Source organism: Halichoerus grypus, chromosome 9, assembly GCF_964656455.1.
Source record: "Halichoerus grypus chromosome 9, mHalGry1.hap1.1, whole genome shotgun sequence".
Lineage (NCBI taxonomy): Eukaryota > Metazoa > Chordata > Mammalia > Carnivora > Phocidae > Halichoerus > Halichoerus grypus.
In genome coordinates this window covers 292,761-312,307 of record NC_135720.1, presented here as the reverse complement: position 1 = coordinate 312,307, position 19,547 = coordinate 292,761, and the positions used below count along the sequence as shown (strand labels likewise).

At 54.4% G+C, this 19,547-nt stretch overlaps 1 protein-coding gene across 2 annotated transcripts; it reads right to left on the bottom strand.

Annotated features, from left to right (window-relative positions):
* Positions 1–263: 263 nt before the first annotated feature.
* On the bottom strand, positions 264–9,283 carry DLL1 (delta like canonical Notch ligand 1). 2 transcript variants are annotated; one of them, XM_078054439.1, is made up of 12 exons: positions 8,276–9,283; positions 7,780–8,076; positions 6,970–7,030; positions 6,475–6,732; positions 4,462–4,522; positions 3,843–3,973; positions 3,568–3,737; positions 3,239–3,455; positions 2,399–2,476; positions 1,372–2,173; positions 1,080–1,197; positions 264–953 (listed from the first exon to the last, which is right to left on the bottom strand). In XM_078054439.1, the coding sequence occupies exons 1-12, from the start codon at positions 8,327–8,329 to the stop codon at positions 948–950; spliced, it is 2,253 nt and encodes a 750-aa protein (XP_077910565.1). In that variant the 5' UTR covers positions 8,330–9,283; the 3' UTR covers positions 264–947. The 2 variants fall into 2 exon arrangements, with proteins under 2 accessions (XP_077910565.1, XP_035960269.1); XM_036104376.2 differs by lacking the exon at positions 2,399–2,476 and having other exon boundaries at positions 8,276–9,280.
* Positions 9,284–19,547: the final 10,264 nt, after the last annotated feature.

Here is a 19,547-nt window from a genome sequence, read left to right as displayed (position 1 = left end):
GCTCTGAGGCTCCTTGGCAGCCATCAAACGCGTGCCCGTGATATTCCCAGCGAGTTCAGGGGCCACACTCGGCCTCCCCCCGGCTGCCCTGACGATGGGCATGGATGGTTCTCAGAGGAGGGCAGAGGAGTGAGCAAAGCCGCTTTCCATCAACCCAGTGAAGCCAGGCAAAGATGTTAAAAATAGACGATAGGAAGCCATTTCTGTCCTCAGGGAGTGAGCCCAGGTCTGCTCCACGGAGCGCTGAGTAAATACACCTCTCGTTGTCATTCATAATATTTATTTTGGAAAAATATTTTAAAAAGGATTTTCTTCATTAACAAAACAGTAAAAAACTCAAATAACATTTGCACAATATTCCATAAATACATTTATATACAAAAAAATATAGTCACATAGACCCGAAGTGCCTTTGTACATATTTACCAAAAATTTAAATTATAAAAAATGAACATCACAAAATACTCAAGCTTTACAGATATCATGAAAAATATTTTTACAAGTCCAAAAAAATAACACACATTTTTTCCACCTAGAAAAAACACATTTTAGTATCAAAAAGGACGATAAAGGCAGTGTTTGTGATTCTAATTCAAGAAAAGACTGGCTCATCAGAATCCAAGATATACACTTCAGGCAGTGCATGCTTCTTATGCAGTAATTATGTCCATTCATTTAAATATATATTTTTTAAAAAGCAACTGTCCATAGTGCAATGGAAACATCCTAAAAGGCAGTGCAACAGGCCCCCTTGGACGCTGCCGAGCTGCAGCCCGCGCCGCGTCCCCGGCCGACCTCCGGGAGGGAACCGGCTCCATCCGAATCGGTTCTCAGCAGCAGTCCGTGGGTCTCCCTTTCCTCTTTCAAGCAGCATCCATTGGGGCATATATCCTTGGAATTTTATTTATTTTTAAGAGAAACGGGAATTTTGCCATATCACTTCCATTTTACACCTGGAGGGGCCCACGAGACAGAACGGGAAGTTAGTTCCCGGGAGAGGTCAGCATCCTCTGACTTCTCCACCCGCCTCCGTCCCGACCAGCCCCAGAGAGCCACAGTCCCTCGCACTGCACACTGACCTCAGTCGCTATGACACACTCATCCTTCTCCTCGGAGATGACATACACCGACTGGTACTTTGTGTCTTTTGAAGTAGAATACACAGAGTCCGGCCTCTTTCTTTCAGATGCTTCTCCACTAGAAGGAAAAGAAAAGAGAACCATGACAAGCTGTGAAAACAGTTCTGAAAATGACCAGCACCGGGTGAAAGGACGCCCGCGGGCCCTCCTGCCCAGCCCGCAGCACCCCGAGCGTCAGGCACCCTCCCAGGCGGGCCTTCCCACGCAGCCCCTCCCGGCCCACCGCACGCACCCCCTGAGCGTTGGGGCACTCTTCTCCTCCCCTGCAGAGCCCTGGGCCTGGCACTTGGTGTCCCGCTTGCTGTGAGGGTCCCTGACGGCGGCAGCAGCGTCACCCTTGAGGTCCTGCACCAGGTTATAATCCACAGCAGGGTAGCGGGCCTTGAGACCATTCTTATCAGCCCCGTGGTCCCCGTGGAAGTCGACTTTCTTGTTGGTGTTCTTGATCTGCGTGGTGCCAAGGACGCTAACGGAGATGTCCTTCTCACGTTGGCAGTTGGCCAGGTTGTTCATGGTCTCTGTCTCCCCACGGCAGGGCTCCGCAGGGGGCCGGTCCTTCTGCAGCCTGAGCCGCACACAGACCACCACGGCGGCGCAGCCCAGCAGCAGCATGAGGACCAGCACCACGCCGGCACAGACGGCCACCCAGGGGAAGGGCCCGGCCTGGCCCTCCACGTACTTCTCGGTGAGATCCACCACCACCGGGCCTGGGGGGGGCTCCGGCAGCAGGAACTGGCAGTTGGGGCCCCCGTAGCCCCGGGCACACTCACACAGGTAGCGCCGGTCCCTCTCGTGGCAGGTGGCCCCATTGTGGCAGGGCGCGTGCTCACACCTGCTGACGGGGGCACTGCAGTTCCTGCCTATGTAGCCCGGGGGACAGCTGCAGGAGTACTCATTCACACCGTCCCGGCAGGTGCCCCCATTGGCACACGGGGAGGAGGCACAATCGTCCACGTTGTCTTCACAGTGCCTCCCGGAGAAGCCAGCCTGGCAGCGGCACAGGTAAGCATCGCCAAGGTCCACACACTGTGCACCTGGAACACAGGACACATCTGTGTCTGCCCCTGCGTCACACCCCAGAGATGCAAGACAAGCCAGCCCGCCTGTGGCCTGAACGGGGTGGTCGCTACTTCAAACACAAGCCCGGGGGAGGCGTCTGGTCTAGCTCAAGAAACGGTGACTGGGACAGCTAGCATCTCTTGAGCAGTTACGTTTCGCCAGCACTGCGCACGATGTTTTGGCTGAATTACCGCACTCACCTTCACAACATCCCACAAAAGGCCCCATATGCCGATGAGGAAACGGAGCCTGAGTGAGGCTGATGTGCTTGCCCATGGCTCCACAGTTAGTGAGAAGAGCAGGGTTGAAAACAGAAAGAAAAAGGAAGAAAGGAGGGAGTGGGAGAGACCTCTGTCTTTCCAAAGCCAAGTCTGCTAAACCTCCACTACTCTGCCTCTAAAAATAAAGTGTCCGGTGTTTCTGTTGGTTCCATGGATAGAAACAAACGGGAGGCAAAGCTAGACCGCGCAGGACTGCCACGCCTTCCGTACGGCACGTGGAAAGCAAAGCTACAGTGATTCTCCTCCATCAATTTTCGTGGCCCAGCCTGTCTGGGGCCCAGCTTCGCTCCTCTACCCACTCACACAGTCGCAGGGGGCCCGTCAACAGACCACACTTCCGCACACACAGACACACCAGACGGCGATGTTTGGGTAACAGAGCCGAGCCGGGCTTCCCTCCAAAAACAGAGAGGCTGGGTTGCCATTGGAGCACGATGTACTGAGTTATGGCCCAGACTCGGGCACCTGAAGTGCTGTATGACCTTGACGAGTCATCTCACCTCTCGGCCTCAGGCTTTCCCCGCAGAATGTGAGAATCCACACTCCTGCCTGCCTTTCTTGCTCCCTGAGCATCTCCAGACTCAAGGGTAAAATTTCTGTGAAGAGTTTCTGACTGTTTAGTTGAAAGCCTCCATAAACTCAGGGTAGCTTGCAAAATGAAGCGCTTGGTTTGAAAGCAAACGCATGTGCTTTCTAATGCGTTCTTATCAGTGCTGACCACCTGACAAAGTCTCAGAGCGGACGGGGCTGCCCTCCTACCATTAGAACAGGGTGAAGAGCTGCAGGGATCCACCTTCTTCTCACAGTTGAAGCCAGAGAAGCCCACCGGGCAGCGACAGGTGTAGCCTCCCTCGGGGTTGTCTGAGCACCGCCCCCCGTTGAAGCAAGGGCCGTCGGCACACGCCATGGCGCTGAGCTCACAGATTCTGCCGTAGAAGCCAGGCGGGCAGGTGCAAGAGTAGCTATTCTCAAGATCCTGTGTCGTGGAGAAGAGAAAGAGCTCTCAAACATTGCTCCGAGAGGCCCACATCGTCCATATCAAACCCAGGCCCCCGTTCAGCAGGAGGGCCCACTGTGGCTGGACTCACCGTGCAGCTGCCTCCGTTCCTGCAGGGGCTGGTGCCACACTCATCGATCTCTGTCTCACAGTTGGCCCCTGAGTACCCAGGCCGGCAAGAGCAAGTGTAGCTGCCCTGGCCCGTGTTAGTGCAGGTGGCTCCGTTCCTGCAGGGCTTGTGATGTGTGCAGTAGTTCAGGTCTGCACAGGGCAGAGACAGGAGGGGAGGGCAAGTCCAGGGTTAAACTCAGAGTCCTCGATAAAGCCAGGGAAGCCCAGGGCTGCCAGATGGGGAGAGGGGCTCACCCTGGTTGCAGAAGAGGCCGCCCCAGCCCTCCTGGCAGTTACACTGCCAAGGCTGCTGACAGGTGCCGTGGAGACAGCCTGGGTACCGGATGCACTGGTCACAGTACCGGCTCTGCCAGCCCACTCTGCACCTAGGAAGACAGCAGGACAGTCAGGCGGACACTGGCATCCCCGGGCGCACAGTGACACACCACGGACTCACAAGACACTGTCTTCCAGCAGCAGCAGTGCTGCTGGCTCCCAAACGAGACAGAACGCTGGAGTCTCCCCGGGGGCTTTCCAACACACCAAAGCCTCAGAGGGTCTGACTTCTGGGTATGAGGGCCCTGGGACAGCCTTTTCAGGGGCTCCCCAGGTGGTCCTTATATGCCCAAACATTTGAGAGTCCCTGAAGTGGACTCATCTTCTAGGTCAGTTCCTCGCAAACTGCTATCCGTAAGTTCCCAAATCCCCTGAGGAGCTTAGGTGGCTGACACCCCACGACCCTACATGTTTCGATCCATATACTAAGGAGAAACCCCAGAATAACAGCTCCAACCCAGCCAGTCAGCTAGTCTGAGCAGCGCTATGCTACAAGTATTCTGGGTGTAAAAGGGAAAAAGCACTTTTGCACACTTACTTGCATTCCCCTGGCTTGTCACAAAACCCATGCTGCTCATCACATCCTGGCAAGCAGATTGCTGCAAGCAAAGAGAGCACAAAGGGTCAAGCCCCACCCCAAGTGGCTCCCCAACATCGCAGGGGTGGCTGCCACACGTGGGTGAGACAAACTTGTGCAGCTCAACTGGCAAACCCAGCCGAGTTCATCTCCATCTGCGGAGTACTGAAGGTGCTGCCCCGAAACTGTGGACTCAGCCCCGGGATGAGCATTCTTCTTAACACGGTGGCTCCAGGACAAAAGAGCACGGAAGCCCCCACCCCCACCCATCCCCTTTTCTTCTGAGAGGGTCAGAAGTCCTTCCCCTCCTCCTCCCCCACTTCCCAATTCTATGCACAAAGCTCCACCTCTTAATACCCAGAAAGTGTGTGTGTAGATAAGGGTGGACAGCTGGTATGCAGAGTACCAGGGCAAGACAGCTGCTCCATTGTCTCCGCTCCCCCGGCAGCTGCCCCAGTGCAACAATACCGCCTCCCCCGCCCCCTCGCGCCCCCACACCCCCGGCGTGTACACACGCGCGCGCGCGCACGCACACACACGCGCGCGCGCGCGCACACACACAGACACACACGCACACACAGACACACACACATACGCGCGCACACACACACACAAACGCGCGCGCGCGCGCCCCCGCGCGCCCTTTCCACCAATGGGAGCTGGCGTGCGTTCTGGCCGCCTATCCCCAGAGAGATCTAATCGATGGCACGCGCTAGCTGGGGGCGGGGAGAGACTCCAGTGTTTGAATAAGAAGGAAAAAGTTTAAGTTTATGGCTACCCCGCAGCGAAGAAGAGGAGGGAGGGGAGCACGGATGCAAGGCAGCAGGCAGGCCAGAGGTCCCCGCGGGGGTGGGGGCTGAGGTTGAGCTGGCTTCCTTCACTGGGTTGTGAAACTCATCAACAAGCTGCTCCGCAAGTTTGTAAGACCACAGAGCCCGCTCAGGCCCAGGCGGAGCTGAAAACAATGACGCTGAATGTGAAGACCTACCCTCACCCCAGACGCGGATCAAAACTGAGAAACTGCACCTCCCAGGCAAGTCCCTACCAAGAGGGACTGGAGGCTCACCTGCTACAGGGCAGGACAAGGAAAATTCCTAAGGGTTTCTGGGGAGTCCCAGGACCCACTCCACCCCTGACTAGAAGGAAACCTGATACCTAGGTGTGTGAAGCTTCAGCAGGCTGGAGAGAGGCCTACAAACCTGAACCGGGTCCAGGAGCCAGCAGAAACCTCGCAAGCCTCCTCCACTCTAGGGCCTGGCTTCCTGCAGCCTGGGCAGCCACCCTGCCTGCCTGGAGAATACCAAATAATGGGGCAGGCAGGGCCTATTTCATTTTTGTGAAGGTATTTCTCTGCCAGGCAGGGTGCTGTGTGAGCACCCACCCAAGCAGATGGGCACAGTGCCCAACACTGGCGGGTGGGCCCCTCCGCATGCAGCCCTGGCAGACCCAGGCCTCAACACACATTCTCTCCTGTCCACAGACCCCACGAGTGAAAATGTCAGTAACGGTGTGTGCATCACACAGAATATTTGCAAATATTAGAAGAGGCCAAGCACACCAACTCTGGAGAGAAAATGAAGCACTTTTCCAACAAGACACTGTCACAGCAAAGAGAACTCGTTTTTTAAAGCATGCCCCTACACACACAAACTCTCCTCTCTGTTCCTCCCTTCCTTCCTCCCCTCCCTCTCCCTCAGGCTTACTTCCTGACCCCTGGCCCTGTCTCCAAAATCCTCCCTGATTAAGAAAGGCAGCTTCCCATAGCGGAAGTTAAAATGTCTGAGTTGACCCCAGCCCTGCCACTGGCTAGCTGTGAGGTCTTAGCAAGTTTCTCCAGCTCTCTGGCCTCGGTTTCCCCACCAGAGCTGTACTGCAGCGCTGAAGTCCCAGGATCCCAGCAGCTCACAGAACACTCCCCCACTGCCCGGGAACTCCTGCCTGGAAGTGGGTCAGGGCAGGGAAGCAGGAACTCACGTTCAGTGCAATACTGGCCTTTCCAGCCAGGGTTGCAGACTTTCTCCCCTCTCTCCCCGCAGGTGAAGTGGCCAAAGGCATCATCTCGGGGCCGGCAGAAGACAGAGCAGCCCTCCCCGTAGTAATGCTCATCACACACAAAGCGGTAGGAGTACTTGAGGTCTGTTCGGCCACTGCTGTGCAGGTCCTGAGACCACTCCTCACCCACAGTCAGATGCCTCTGCGTGGCCAGGCGGCTGATGAGTCTTTCTGGGTTTTCTGTAGGAAGAGGATGCTCCCATTGGTTCCTACTAAGAACCCAGAGGCTGGGGACACTGGGGGAGCAGAACTGATGTGTAATGCAAGGGCAGGAGGCCAAAGATCCTCCATCCTGAACCTCATGCAGGACTTTGCAGAATGAAAGGTACGGGAGCTTGTTTCTGGTGGAGATAGGAAATCAAATACATACTAACTGGGGAGCAGTTAGTAGTTTGGGGGTTTTTGGTTTGTTTTTACCTGTTGTGAGGTCATCAGGAGAATCTGTGTGGAGAGCCTCAATGATCAGGGAAAAGGTGCCCTGGAAGAAAGGTTGGGGGAGACATAAGATAAAGCAGAAATGTTAAAAAACAAAACCCAAACTGAGGCAACTGGGGACAACCCAGTCATTAAGGGCCTCCTTGCAGATCTGGGTGTGCAGTGTGTCCAGAGGAAGGTCTCTGTACAACTCTTGCCTGTTTTCACTTTCCTTAAGGAAATGGAAGAACTTTTTACAGAGTGGTTTCCTGACGTGTTTTTTCAGCCTGTTAGTACAGGATATCACGTTTAAAAAAAAAAAAAGAAAGAAAGAAAGAAAAGAAAAGAAAAAAGGCTGCGCAGGAGCAAAGGGCCGGAGGGGGCTGTCGTCAGTCTTGGGGAGTGGGGGACTACACAGAGAGGGCTAGGGGTTGTCGGGCTAGCAGGCGAGCTCGACACCCAGCCCGTCTAGGGACAGGGAAACGAGCACTCGCCCACGTGAAGGGGCTCATCCGACTTGGGGGCTAGCTACCGAGGCCGGATCCCGGAACGTCCCAGGTCCTCAGCCTCACTGCGCACCGGATGTCACTCTTCTGCCGCCTGAGGGGCATTCCGGGCGTGGAGGCGAGGCTCCAGGCCTGGCCCCTTCTGCCGCCGCCCTGCAGACCACGGCGCCCACCTGCCCCGGCCGACCCCTCTGCAGACGCCTCCGGCGCCCCCGGACGGTGCGCGCCACCACCAGGCCTGCGCGGGGCCGAGCCACCGGCCGCTCCTCCCTCTCCTGCCCGCACCGCCCCCAGGTGCAGCGCTCACCGGCCAGGTGAAGCCGAAGGGGAAACGGATGGGGTTGCTGAAGGCGGGGTCGGCGCCGGCTCCGTCGGGCAGGCTGAAGGAGTCGACGCCCAGCACCGGCGTGACAGCGCTGCCGTAGGTGCAGGGCGGCTCGGGGGACACGCTGGCCTGGTAGTGCTTGAGGCACACGCGGAAGAAGGTCCTGCAGGCGCACGGCGGCGGCCCCGCGCCCCCGCGGCAGCAGTTGCGGTTTCCCAGCAGCCCCTTCTTGTTGACGAACTCCTGCAGCTTCAGCTCGAACACCCCGGAGCTCCAGACCTGGGGGGGGGGGGACGGGGACGTGAGGGCGCGCGGAGCCCGCGCTCCGGGGATCGCTTTCGGGTTGACAGCTTGCGTCGCGGGCCCTGCTCTCCACCGCTCTGCCCGCGCGCGGCCGGCGCCCCGGGTCCCCTCCGGGGTACCCCCACTGACAACCTACCTGACGGCAGGGCCCTGGAGACCCTACCTCACAACTTACCTGGCACAGCAGGGCTGACACAACGGCGAGGGCTACGGCGCACCGACGGCCCATGGTGCACCGCTGGACTCGCCCAATCTTCTGTGCCCCCCCTTTCTCGTCTTAAAACAGCAGGGAGTGCAAGGGGGTGGCCGTGCCCCAAGAAGCGTGGGCAGAAAAGCGCCGCCGCTTGGCCCCAGGCTGGGATAATCAGGACTTCTTTCTTCAAGACCTCGTCTCTCCTTCGGAGGCTGCGGTTCTGTAGATCCGCCCTTCGGTGGTGACGGTAACTCTGGGGATGCACGAGAAAAAAGGCTCCCTCGCAGAGATGACTAGTGGAGCGCAACTTTCGGTTTTCCTCCTCTTTCTTCCAATCCACGAGTAGGTAAGGGTCCCCTGCTTCCTGGTTTTGTCTCAAGCTTCTTGGAAGGAAAAAAAAAAGGGGGGGAGAGAGAAAGCGTCCAGATATTCAGCTTAATTCCCAAAGAGCTGCCGAGGCTTCCTCCGAGTCCGATTAGAAAGCCGCGGTCTGGAAATCCCACCGGCGAGGCGATAATCCCGGGGCCCCAGCGGAGCGCGCGCAGGGACGCCCGGCGGCGGCGGGTGTGCGCGGCGCGCCCTGCGGCTCGGGCCCTTGTCACTCGGCGGCGGCGGCGGCGGTCGTTCCGGGAGCGTCCTGAACTCGTGTCCCCTGCGCCCCCGCGGAGACACGCGTCTTTCCGAAGAACCCAGCCGGTGCCATCCACGTAAACAGCACGGGGTCCGAGCGCAGGGTGGCGGGTGGCGGGCGGAGGCGCTGCGCCACGGCTACGCGTCCTCTGCGCGCTCGGCCCGGCCGCTCTCCGCGGGTGCGCGCCGAGGTCTGCGCTCGCCGGCGCCGGCTGCCCTTATATCCAGCCGGCCGCCCGCATGGCTAATGAGATGCAAATGAGCAGCCCCCCAATCTGGCGAGAGCTGTCACAAAGGAGCCACTTTTCCAAACCCTCCTCTCAATGGATCGCCAAATGGTCAGTGAGCTGTAAAATGTGCAACCTCCTCCCCGCCCCCACACCTCCCCGCCCCCGGCCCTCCTCTGCCCCCGCCCCCAGCCCCCCGCCTTCCTCCGCACCACACAAAACGCGCTCATTTACATTCCTGCAAAATGTTCGCCGCAAGAATCCTCTCCGCTCGCTAGGCGGGGGCCACCGCCCCGGCCCCTTGGCTCTCCCGCCGGCCACAGGCTCGCAGAGGCCCGCGGGGACACGCGGGGACGCGCGGGGACGCGCGGGGGCGGCGCTGCGCCTCCAGCCCCGCCGAGTGCAGCCCGCCTGGAGCTGCCGGACGCGGCCTGGGAAACTCTCCGGGCTGCCGCGGCGTCCGCCCGCCGTCTCCCCGCGCGGGCCGTGTCCCGGGGTTTGGGGCGCCGGGGCAGCCCCTTCTCCAAGGCAGCCTCTTCCTCCGGAGGAGCCTCGGGGGGCGGGGGCCGGGGGCACGGTAGGAAAGGGGCGGGCGCGAGCAGAGGGCAGAGGGTGGCGAGCGCAGCGGCAGTTTTGGGAAGTTTGGGAAGGTGTGACACCGACAAACCCTCACCGGCCGAGGACCGCGACTCTGCGTGCGCGAGCGCAGAGCCCGCGTGCAGGGCAGGGCTGGGGGCGAGCGCGGCGCCCCCGGGCACCCCGGAGTCCCCGCGCCCACGGTGTCCCTGCATCGGTCCGAGGCCGCTGGTGGGGGCGGGGTCTGGGAAGCGATTCCCCCACCCCCACCCCCAGCAGGGAGATCCCGACGCCTCAGACTAGTCCCCCCCCCCACCCTACCCCGCATACACACACACACGTCCTTCCCGGAGTGATTCTCGGCCACCACCACCTTTCCTGGGTGTCCAGCCCCTCTCTCCTGGGTATTCCCCCCTCGGCCTCCCTCCGCTTGGTAAAAAGTGAGTTTGGTGTGTGTCGTTCGCGTGGCTGTCATTAAGGCACTCTGTTATTGTGCGAGGCTGAATCAGTGGCTCTTTGTGCGCTCAGCTGTATGGTAATGCAGACCGCACCTGCTCCCCGCACAATGCCGAGAGAAAGAGCTCCCCTCCGCGCGCGCCGCGGCCTCTACAACAATGTCCGGCACATGTTCTAAAGACCCTCCAGCCCGGCCCCCCCAACCCGAAATCTTTACACAACCATCACCTTATTAGGTTTTTACACGTCCATCAGACACTAGAACTTTTGTTTTCATTTTTTTAAAGGGAAATGAGTTTATTGGGAGGGCTGAGAACACACGTATCACACAATGAATTATCTAAATTGCTCTCATGCTTTTGGGCTCAATGCAGAATTAAGGTGGGGCATAGACTCCTACTCTGCCATCCAGCTTTATGCTGGGCACACTTCGAGGTCTCTTTCCCAACCCTGTCTGCTCTTCCTCAACCTCCCCCAACACCTATGGCAGCTTCATTAGGATGGAAGGTGTGACTGTTGGAGTAGATGTCACTCTGTGGCACAGCCCCAGGGTGCCTGGCCACAATGGCCTCGCTACAGGTGTGCTAAAGCCACCTTATTGGTGGGAGCTGGCACTGTCCTGGCAAAATGTGATTTTCATTGCAGCAGGTGTGGAGATCACACAGTATCATGTCATGCACAGGAAGAGGGAAAATGCCAAATAAAACCACTGTAAACAGCAACCTAAAAATCACTTGGTGAAGTCAACCATGGCCATCCCTCTGGCTGTTAGGCAACAAGAACCTTGAATCTTTGGCTCACATATACCTGTAGAGTTCCTGGATTGACAGATCTGTACACTTTAGGTTTTCCACTGCTGCCTCATAGAGAAGCAACGAGTTAGTCGAAAGTAATGTGCAGGGTGACGTGAGAAAGGCAGGCTTGGACTCCACCAGAACCCCCTACTGTTTGGTTCAGAGCAAATGGAGACTTCAAAGGTACTGCACCCCCAGGATGGTGGCAATCCCAGTGTGGCCACCCTTTGCGGACTTTGTAAGGATGTGCTACATCCCCACAGGGCTGGGTCAGCATGAATCCTAATTTAATCTTGCCACCTAGTGTCAGCATCCTTTTTTCACTACGTCCATGTTTCCTCTGAAAGCTAATTTCTGAGAACTTTGCTCTGTACAGCATAGAAGCTGGTGTGTGTGTGTGTGTGTGTGTGTGAGAGAGAGAGAGAGAGAGAGGGAGAGAGACGGAGAGAGAGGGAGAGAGATGGGGGGAGGTGAGAGGGTTCCAGGAGCAGAGGAGCCACAAAAGAAGAAAGGAATGTGAGCTCTAAATCCTCTGTGCCTCTGAGACCAAGAGTAGATTTCAGTAAGAAATGAAATTTCAGGAACCTTTTAATTAGAAAATGGAAGTGGGAAACAGTCTCATTTGAATGCCTGTTTAGAAAACTGGAAATAAAAAGTTCCACGCGTAAGGGCTTAAACCTTGGGGGGAAAAGACTTGCCCCAAATCTTTAACAAACCCCCCTCAGTATCAAGTATTTGTTAAATTGACGTGGCACAGATTTCTCGATTACAGCGGCAAAGCGGAACTGAAAGGCATCGTAAAATCCATCAGAATCCTGCCCAAAGCGTTCATTCTTTTCCAACTTAATTTATGCCACGCGATTCTGTATTGGGGAAATCAAGCAGAAAGCCCTTTTCTTCTCCTTCCTCCTCCTCCTGTTCTTTCCTCTTCTTTCTTCCTCCCCTCTTCTCTTCTCTCCTCCTCCTCCTCCTCCTCCTTCTCCTTCTCCTCTCCTTCTCCTCCTCCTCCTTCTCTCTCTCCCTCCCTCCCTCCCTCCCTCTCCCTCTCCCTCTGCCCCCACCTCATGCTGGTCCCTCTCCCCCTCTCCCTTTCAAAGCTGAGCTGACGGAGACTGTTTAACTTCTGCGTTTCTGTGGGGGCCTGTTGTAGTTTAACTCCTGCACACCAGTAGCTGAGATGAACAAAGGAGAGACTCGAGGTCCAACTATTCATCCTTTCTTTGCACTTTAATTTTCATTGATTGGGAAGACAAGGGGAGCCCTTAGGGATTCAGGCTGAAGGGGGATGACACGCCTTTAGACGCCATCAGCCCCCTAGCCAGCCATCTGCTCCGAACCAAATGGCGTTTTTTCACTCCCTAACTGCATGTCTCTATACTCCCGCAACGAAGCACTCTGAACCCCCTAAATGCAGGAGGGAGCTTAAGCTAGAGTATGTTAAAAGGCTTGCCTCCACGTTGGCCCTAGCAGCCAGATTCCCTCCTCCCTGCACACCATAAATCCTCACCTTGCTCATTAGGAAAAAGCAGGAAACTTTCTTTTAAATACTTTTTGATTTCTCAGCAAATTTACTGTACAAAGTGAGGCTCATTAGGGCTTAGAAGGCACCCAATCCATCAGACACAGGAGAGGACAGAGAGATTTGCCGCCTGGTGGTGGTGTTTTATTTTTGCCAGGCTTGCATAGCTCATAGCCTAAATAACCCCAGTGGCTAGGGTGGACTCAGGTTGTACGATCAGAACCATAGCCACAATAGGTACAGATCAGCTCTGTTTACTGGAGACCCTGATCGTTTTCCCCACTTTTATTAAGCCACTTGGGAATAAAAGCTCACAGCCTTCATTTCATAAATTTTATAAATTTAAATATGCACATCCTCAGTAGTGGTGTGACCAAATACTGGGGTCACCCAAACCTGATTCAATCCCCTTTGCCCAAAGAAAGGTTCTATTCTCAAGGTATGTGTGGGGTGGGGGTTGTGGGTAGAGGGAGGAGGGTCAGGGCAGATTGCAAAAAACAATGCCCAGAAGAGGCTGAAGACTCTAAGCTAGCCACAGGTTCAGTTTTCTGTGTAAACAAGTCTGGAGACTGGAGCGGTGTTTTTGTTTTCTTAGACCAACTGAATACTGTATACCCAACAGAGAGGTTCTCTAATTCCTAAGAAGAATTAAGGTCCTTGTTCTGAACAACAAAATAAAAAACTTCCAAGCAGCAAATCTGGTGTTGATCAAACATGCCAGGTTACCTGAAGAAGAAGGGGGGGGGGGGAGGAGGCCTAAAACATGTTTATTAATCAGTATCACATCCTCCGCCAATACATCCTAGCTACCACCCCTTCTCCATCAGTCACAGTTTGGGAATCTTTTTTTTTTTTTTTTTAATCATACAGTGCTATTACAGTACCATTGACTATATTCCCTGTCCTGTACCTCTCATCCCTCTGACTTACTCCACAACCTCCCACAACAGTTTGGGAATCCCAAAGTGGTTAAAATTGCAGGGGAATTGACCAGCTTGCTGTGAGTATAGGAAGCTCTTCCAGAGATCTACAGTAAACCTCTATCTGTATGGTGTAGCTATTATGGATATTTACTTCTTACTTCTTAAGCTATCTTGAGGACTGCATCCCAGAGATTCGTGAACATTTACAAGACACACACTGACCCCAATGTCTGCACAGATTTGTTTAGACTTGATGGAGTTATGTGTGGATCTCTCTAGTTGAAGATACATGCTGAGCTAAGCCACCATTCAGCAGGGAAAAAGAAGGGGGCGTGGGCGCAGAGCTGGCTTACATTTAGACACCGGAGGCTTCCCTGTTGCTGGGGAATAAACACCACACCTCAAACCCGGTGAGGCCCCATCCCATAGCCTCTTCTGACCTCCTTGGCGGCAGCCCCCTCAAAGCAGAGCTGGCCCCACAGACAGCCAGGACAGCAACTACGGGCCCCAGGTTCATGTGGGGCGGGGTGGGGGGAGTGGCGGGAGGACAGAGCCCAGCGGGAGAAGCAATGGCCCTGACAGTTTCTCCGAAAGCTTTCGCTTCTAAGCGCAGGCTGGGCCGCTGGAGACCCCAGGAGTGGGACGGTGGCCCGGTTTTCCCTGTGGGGCAGGGTCATGGCGTGTCATATAACCTTTCTTTTCTAATGGGGCCGGCGGCCGTGGCGCGGAAAGGAAGGAATGTCCCAACCCCACGTGGTTGGTTTGTTTCCTTTGGTTGTCGGGGTCCCGCGCACGGGGGACACCCCACCTCCGCGGGCGCGGGGGCGGCGGGTGGAGGCCGCAGGTCCGCAGCAAGTTGCAAAGGCATGTGCTGATTTGCATGAGAAAGGGCGAGTCGCGTGCTCAGCTGGCGGCCCCGGCGCAGATGACGGGTCCCCACCCCCCGCGCCGCTCCCCTCCCCCGCCCTGGGCCGCGGCCGCCGCTTCCCGAACCCGCGGATCATCTGCTCGGGCTGTCCCGCGCTCATCTCCATGACAAAGCGCGTGTTTACCTGGCCCAGCACCGGCGGGCACGCCTTTGTCCCGGATCGGATGACCGCGCAGCTGCTCCCGCCGCCGCGCGCCCGCCCCGAGTGGCCCCTCAGAACTTTGCAGCGATTGAGCGCGCCAGGACCGGGCGGGGGGCGTGGGGCCCGGGAGGGGCTGTGCCGGACGTTGGCGCAGTGCCGGAGGGCTTCCCAGAGGTGGTGGCGACGCCGGGCCTGGCGCTTGTTCCAAGCAGTGTCTGTGCGGGGTCGCAAGCGCCAGGCGGGCATGGACGTCACCCCCACCCCCACCCCGAGCCACTGGCAGGTGCGGCGCGAGGGGGCGCAGGGCCACCCCGCGGACCCAGGTCGACTTTGGGACGGTTCCACGCCAGCCGCGTCCCTGCAGCCGGGGAGGGGCCCTTGCGGCCACCCGAGGGTTGGCGGGGACCACGGGGTCTGCAGCGGGGCCTTGGCGCGCCCTTTGTGCACTCGCGGAGGGGTGCGGCCCTGGGATCCCAGACGCGGACGCCGGGAAGCGGGGCCAGGCCGGGAAGGCAGGCAGCTCCCTGTCACCTGCATTAATGCTCGGTCCCGGGCCCAGGCGTCCCACCTGGAAACTGCAGCCTAGGACTTTGCAGACAATGAGGAGGGGAAGAAAAGGCGTCGAGGGGCGCCTTTCGGCAGGGCCTTTCCCCAGGCCTTACTCTCCCAGGACGCGCCCCCGCCCGGGGAGGTCTCAGGCACCTGTCGCCTGGTCCCTGGGGCGGCCCGTCAATCACCCGGCCGGCGGGGGCAGGCTCTAAAACGGAGCCGCCCGGAAACGTGGCGCGGCCCTGGCCCTCGGCACCGAGCGTCGCCGCCGGACCCGCGCAGCCCGGGGCCGCGGCCGAGGAGCCCTGGGCGAGGCGCAGCTTTCGAGCACGCTGTCCTTCCCCGGCCTCCCCACCTCCCCTTTTCTGTGAGCATCTGCCCGGGGAAGAACAGATGTGGGCACCTGCGGTGACAGGCCGCATATGTTCCATCCTATTCACAGGCATTCAGACGTGGCCACAATGAGCAGCCTTTGTGCGCACAGTCACTAAATATATTAATCTGCACTCCCCAGAGCACCGGGCTGTTTAATTTTTCACTAGCAATAACATCTGATCTAATCCTTAAATCGGCTCCCAAAAGCCTGCCCTCCCGCCCTCCTTTTTTTTTTTTTCCTCTTTTTCCCCACCCCCTCTCCCGAAAAACGTGTGAAGCTATTCAACCTTCCACCTGTTGCCTGCTGAACTGGGCGTGGGTTCTCGCAACATCTGATGTTGGTTCGGGCAGGGGGTGGGGGGTGGGTGAGAGCGACTGTGTGGGGGACGCTGTTGGGCCACATGGGCATAGCTTGGGTATGTTTATCAGAAGGAAAATAAACACAAAGTGTGGAGTGTGGCTCCCCAAATGTTGTGCAAACAAAGAACGATAATTATTAAACAGCTTCCAACCCAACCCAGCATACCCACCCTTTCTGTGGAAGCGCCCTTAAAAATGTACATGAAGTCCCCATTTATCTTTTTGTTTATTAAACTCTAGTGGTTATTATAAACACCGGTCAATAGGCCACACAGCCAAAAGGTAACATAAATCTCAGATGTAAGACTTAGATTTTTTAAGCAATTTTGTTGCATGACTCTTTTATCTTAGCATCCCTTATTCTGTTTTGATTTGTTTTCTGCCACAATGAGTCCTTTAGTGCTATTGTGGGTGTCACAATGCAGACGGACATCAGGCTGTGAATGAAGACAGAGGCAGTTTAAACAGACCAGGCTCTTTCTTTCCTTCCCGTCCATTGTAATACGAATGGGCCTTCTGCACTCGGCTGCTAGGAGACCGGCTTTGCAAAGCCCTACTCCAGCAAATGGGCTGGAGAGAAAGGGACCCCAATAAACAGCCTAAGTATCGGAGAAAAAAAAGAGGGGACAAATTTAGGCAAATGTCTTTTCACCTTCATATCAGCACATTTCTTAATCTCAAAATGTAAGGCATGCTTTCTTGAGCTGCATTCCTTGCTTTTCAACAGTTTCCTCCCTGCGCACCATTAAATTATTAGTCCCTCCCCTGTGCCACCTCCCAGGAAACAGAATGGGGACAGCACTGGCGCTCCATCAAGGTTTGCTTTCAAAATACTATTTTCTTTTAGGAAAATAGGAACAGGGCGGTGGCTGTTTATCAATCATTATCACTAATAACTAATGAGTGCAAAGTGCTTTCAAAATGTATGCTGTTTGTTGCTGGTAGGTATGGAGGGGCATGATTGGTGAGTCTGGATTTTTTTAGGAATAGTAACAAACTTTTGCTTTCTCTTAATGGTTGTTGGAACTGTTCCTATTTACATTAGTAGGTTTATCGAGGCAAGAAATACAGCTGTTTTCAGGTTGTTAAGGGCCCAGTGTGTGTTAGGAATGACCCACCACCACCTTCATTTCTCAGTGGCTAGAACTAAGTCAAAGGCCACCACTGAACCAACCACAGTCAAGGCAAATGGGAAAACCGAGACTGGCTTATGGAAATCACTGTTCAGGGCTGGGGCCATAGTCAGACCCACTTGCCCAAAGCACATGGCCTTTACTCATTTATTCATTCATGCACTCACCTGTCTTAGGGGCTAGAGGTCCAAAGTCACATTAGACCTGCTTTCTGCCACTGTATGCGTTACACAGTGAACAGAGAAGTCTTTTATTTTCAGAAAGAGTTTGTATAGGATTAATATGTCTTCCCTAAATGTTTGATAGAATTCACCAGTGAGGCTGCATGGGTCAGGAGTTTTCTTTGTTGGAAGGTTTTTACCTGGAAATTCAATTTAACAAATAAATATATGGTTTAATAAATAATAGGGTTACTCAGATTTTCTCTTTTTTTTTAAGATTTTATTTATTTGACAGAGAGAGAGCACAGCAGGGGGAGCAGGGGAGGGAGAAGCAGGCTCCCCGCTGAACAAGAAGCCTGATGTGGGACTCAATCCCAGGACCCCGGGATCATGACCCCAGCCGAAGGCAGTCGCTTAACCCACTGAGCCACCCAGGCGTCCCTCAGATTTTCTATTTCTTCTTTGGTCAGCCTCAGTAATTTGTTTGGTTCAAGGAAGTTGTCCATCTTATCTAAAGTTGTTCCAATAGTCTCCTTTTAACCCTTCAGTGTAAGTAAAATCTGTGGTCCCATCTTCCATCGTTAGTATGGGTGATCTCCGTCTTCTCCTTTGTTGTGGTCAACATGGCTATCAGTTCACCCGTTTCATTGACCTCATCAAAGAACCAGGCTTTTGTCTCACTGATTTTCTTTGCTGATCTAGGCAGAAAATCAGGGCAGTCACCGGGCTTGTTTTCCTTCCTTCAGGAATCTCCATCCTCCACTTCCTGTTTCTACTGTCTGAAAATAGTAATTTCATATATTTTGTCTAGTTTTCTAGTTGTTTAAAGTGGAAGGACAAGTTCTGTAGGAATTACCCCTCCATGGGCAAGCTGAAACAGGATACTTCCAGCAGCAAGCAACAGGAAATCCTAATTCAACACTCCTACCTATAAGGAAAGGAAAGGGTATCTTCAAATAGAAGTAAGGGGAGTAGTCTCAGTGTTAGTTCATTTTTGGCTCAACCACACTGTCCGGGCACAAGGAGCCCTCCATCTTTCTGCTCCACTGTTTTCAGGTTGTTGGCCTAAATGCTGGTTAGCTCCCTTCCACAACTGCAGGAAAGCCGCTGGGGCCCAGAATTCACAAGTGAACATAACGATGACCAGCAGAGGAAGAGGCACATTTTCTTTCTGTATGCCATTTTTACCAGCAATAAAACACTTTGGTAATATTTGAGATGGATCAACCATGTAGAAGTCAGTATGCTGTTATGGTTGTGGCTTTTTTCTTTCCCAATTTTTGGATGGTGAATTATTATTCAAATAAAACCACATCAACCCGGGGCACCTGAGTGGCTCGGTCAGCTGGGCGTCTGTCTTCAGCTCGAGTCATGATCCCAGGGTCCTGGATCAAGCCCCGTATCAGGCTTCCTGCTCAGAGGGGAACCTGCTTCTCCCTCTCCCTCTGCTCCCCACTCGTGCTTGCTTTCTCTCTCTAGTGCTCTCTTTCTCTCTCTCTCTCAAATAAATAAAATCTTAAAAAAAAAAAACCCACATCAACCCATGTGGTTGTGGCATTCAAAGAAATTCAGTTCCGCATTCAAGTAAAATTAAAACTAACTCCAAATAAATTTTGAAGGCTATTTGTTACCAAGAGAAACCTGCCCTAGTCCCGTCCTTCCCAAACTCATTTCATGCTCCATGTTTCTTCTCTTTCTCACAGTTGATGTGAAGTCTTTCTCTTCAACATATTTACTCTCCCTTAATTCCCTTCTCCCTACTTTCAACCTATGGTTTCTTTTTTCTTCTTTCCTTTCCTATTTTTCTCTTTTACATAAATCTGCCATCCCATTTTTAGATTCTCCCCCAAACTGATGTCTGTTCTCTCTCCCTTTCTTTCTTTCCTTCCTTCCTTCTTTCTTTCTTTGAGAGAGGGGCAGAAGGGGCAGAGGGAGAGAGAGAATCCCAAGCAGGGAGCCTGACGCGGGGTTCCATCTCACATGACCCCGAGATAATGACCTGAGCCAAAACCAAGAGTCGGACGCATAAGTGAGCCACCCAGGTGCCCCTCAAGCTGATGTCTGATGTGTACAATAGGGCATGGGAAGCATTTATGTGTGGTGTCAAGCGGGAGGTGGGGAAAGGACGTGAATAATCACACACAACTTTTTTGCTTCTGTTACACTGATACCCATGTTCAACTTTTCTTCTAGTGCCTTGGGAAAGGGACCTGCAAAAGAATCTTTGGCTTCTCCTTTCTTTCACTGTTGTGCACTGTGGTTGTAAAAAAATTTTAAAAGCCTATAGAATTTAGACAGATTTGAGTTTGAGTAATAATTGTGCCACTTACTACCACTTGTACTAGTTACTTAACAAATTTTTAAAACTTGAAGTTAAAATTTTTTCCTTTTATCAAAGTAGTACAGATTTTTAAAATTCAAATGTTATTTCTAGATTTATTTTTTTAGATTTATTTTAAAAAATAGCAATTGCCCACACCA

What these genes read in the sequence shown, in the direction of transcription:
- DLL1 (XM_078054439.1), bottom strand. Translation starts at nt 8,329, where the DNA reads ATGGGCCGTCGGTGCGCCGTAGCCCTCGCCGTTGTGTCAGCCCTGCTG. An exon ending in CTCTTCACCCTGTTCTAATG is followed by an intron (nt 2,477 to 3,238) that starts GTAGGAGGGCAG and finishes CTAACTGTGGAG; the next exon opens with CCATGGGCAAGCACATCAGC. An exon ending in AGTGCCCCAACGCTCAGGGG is followed by an intron (nt 1,198 to 1,371) that starts GTGCGTGCGGTG and finishes TTTTCCTTCTAG; the next exon opens with TGGAGAAGCATCTGAAAGAA.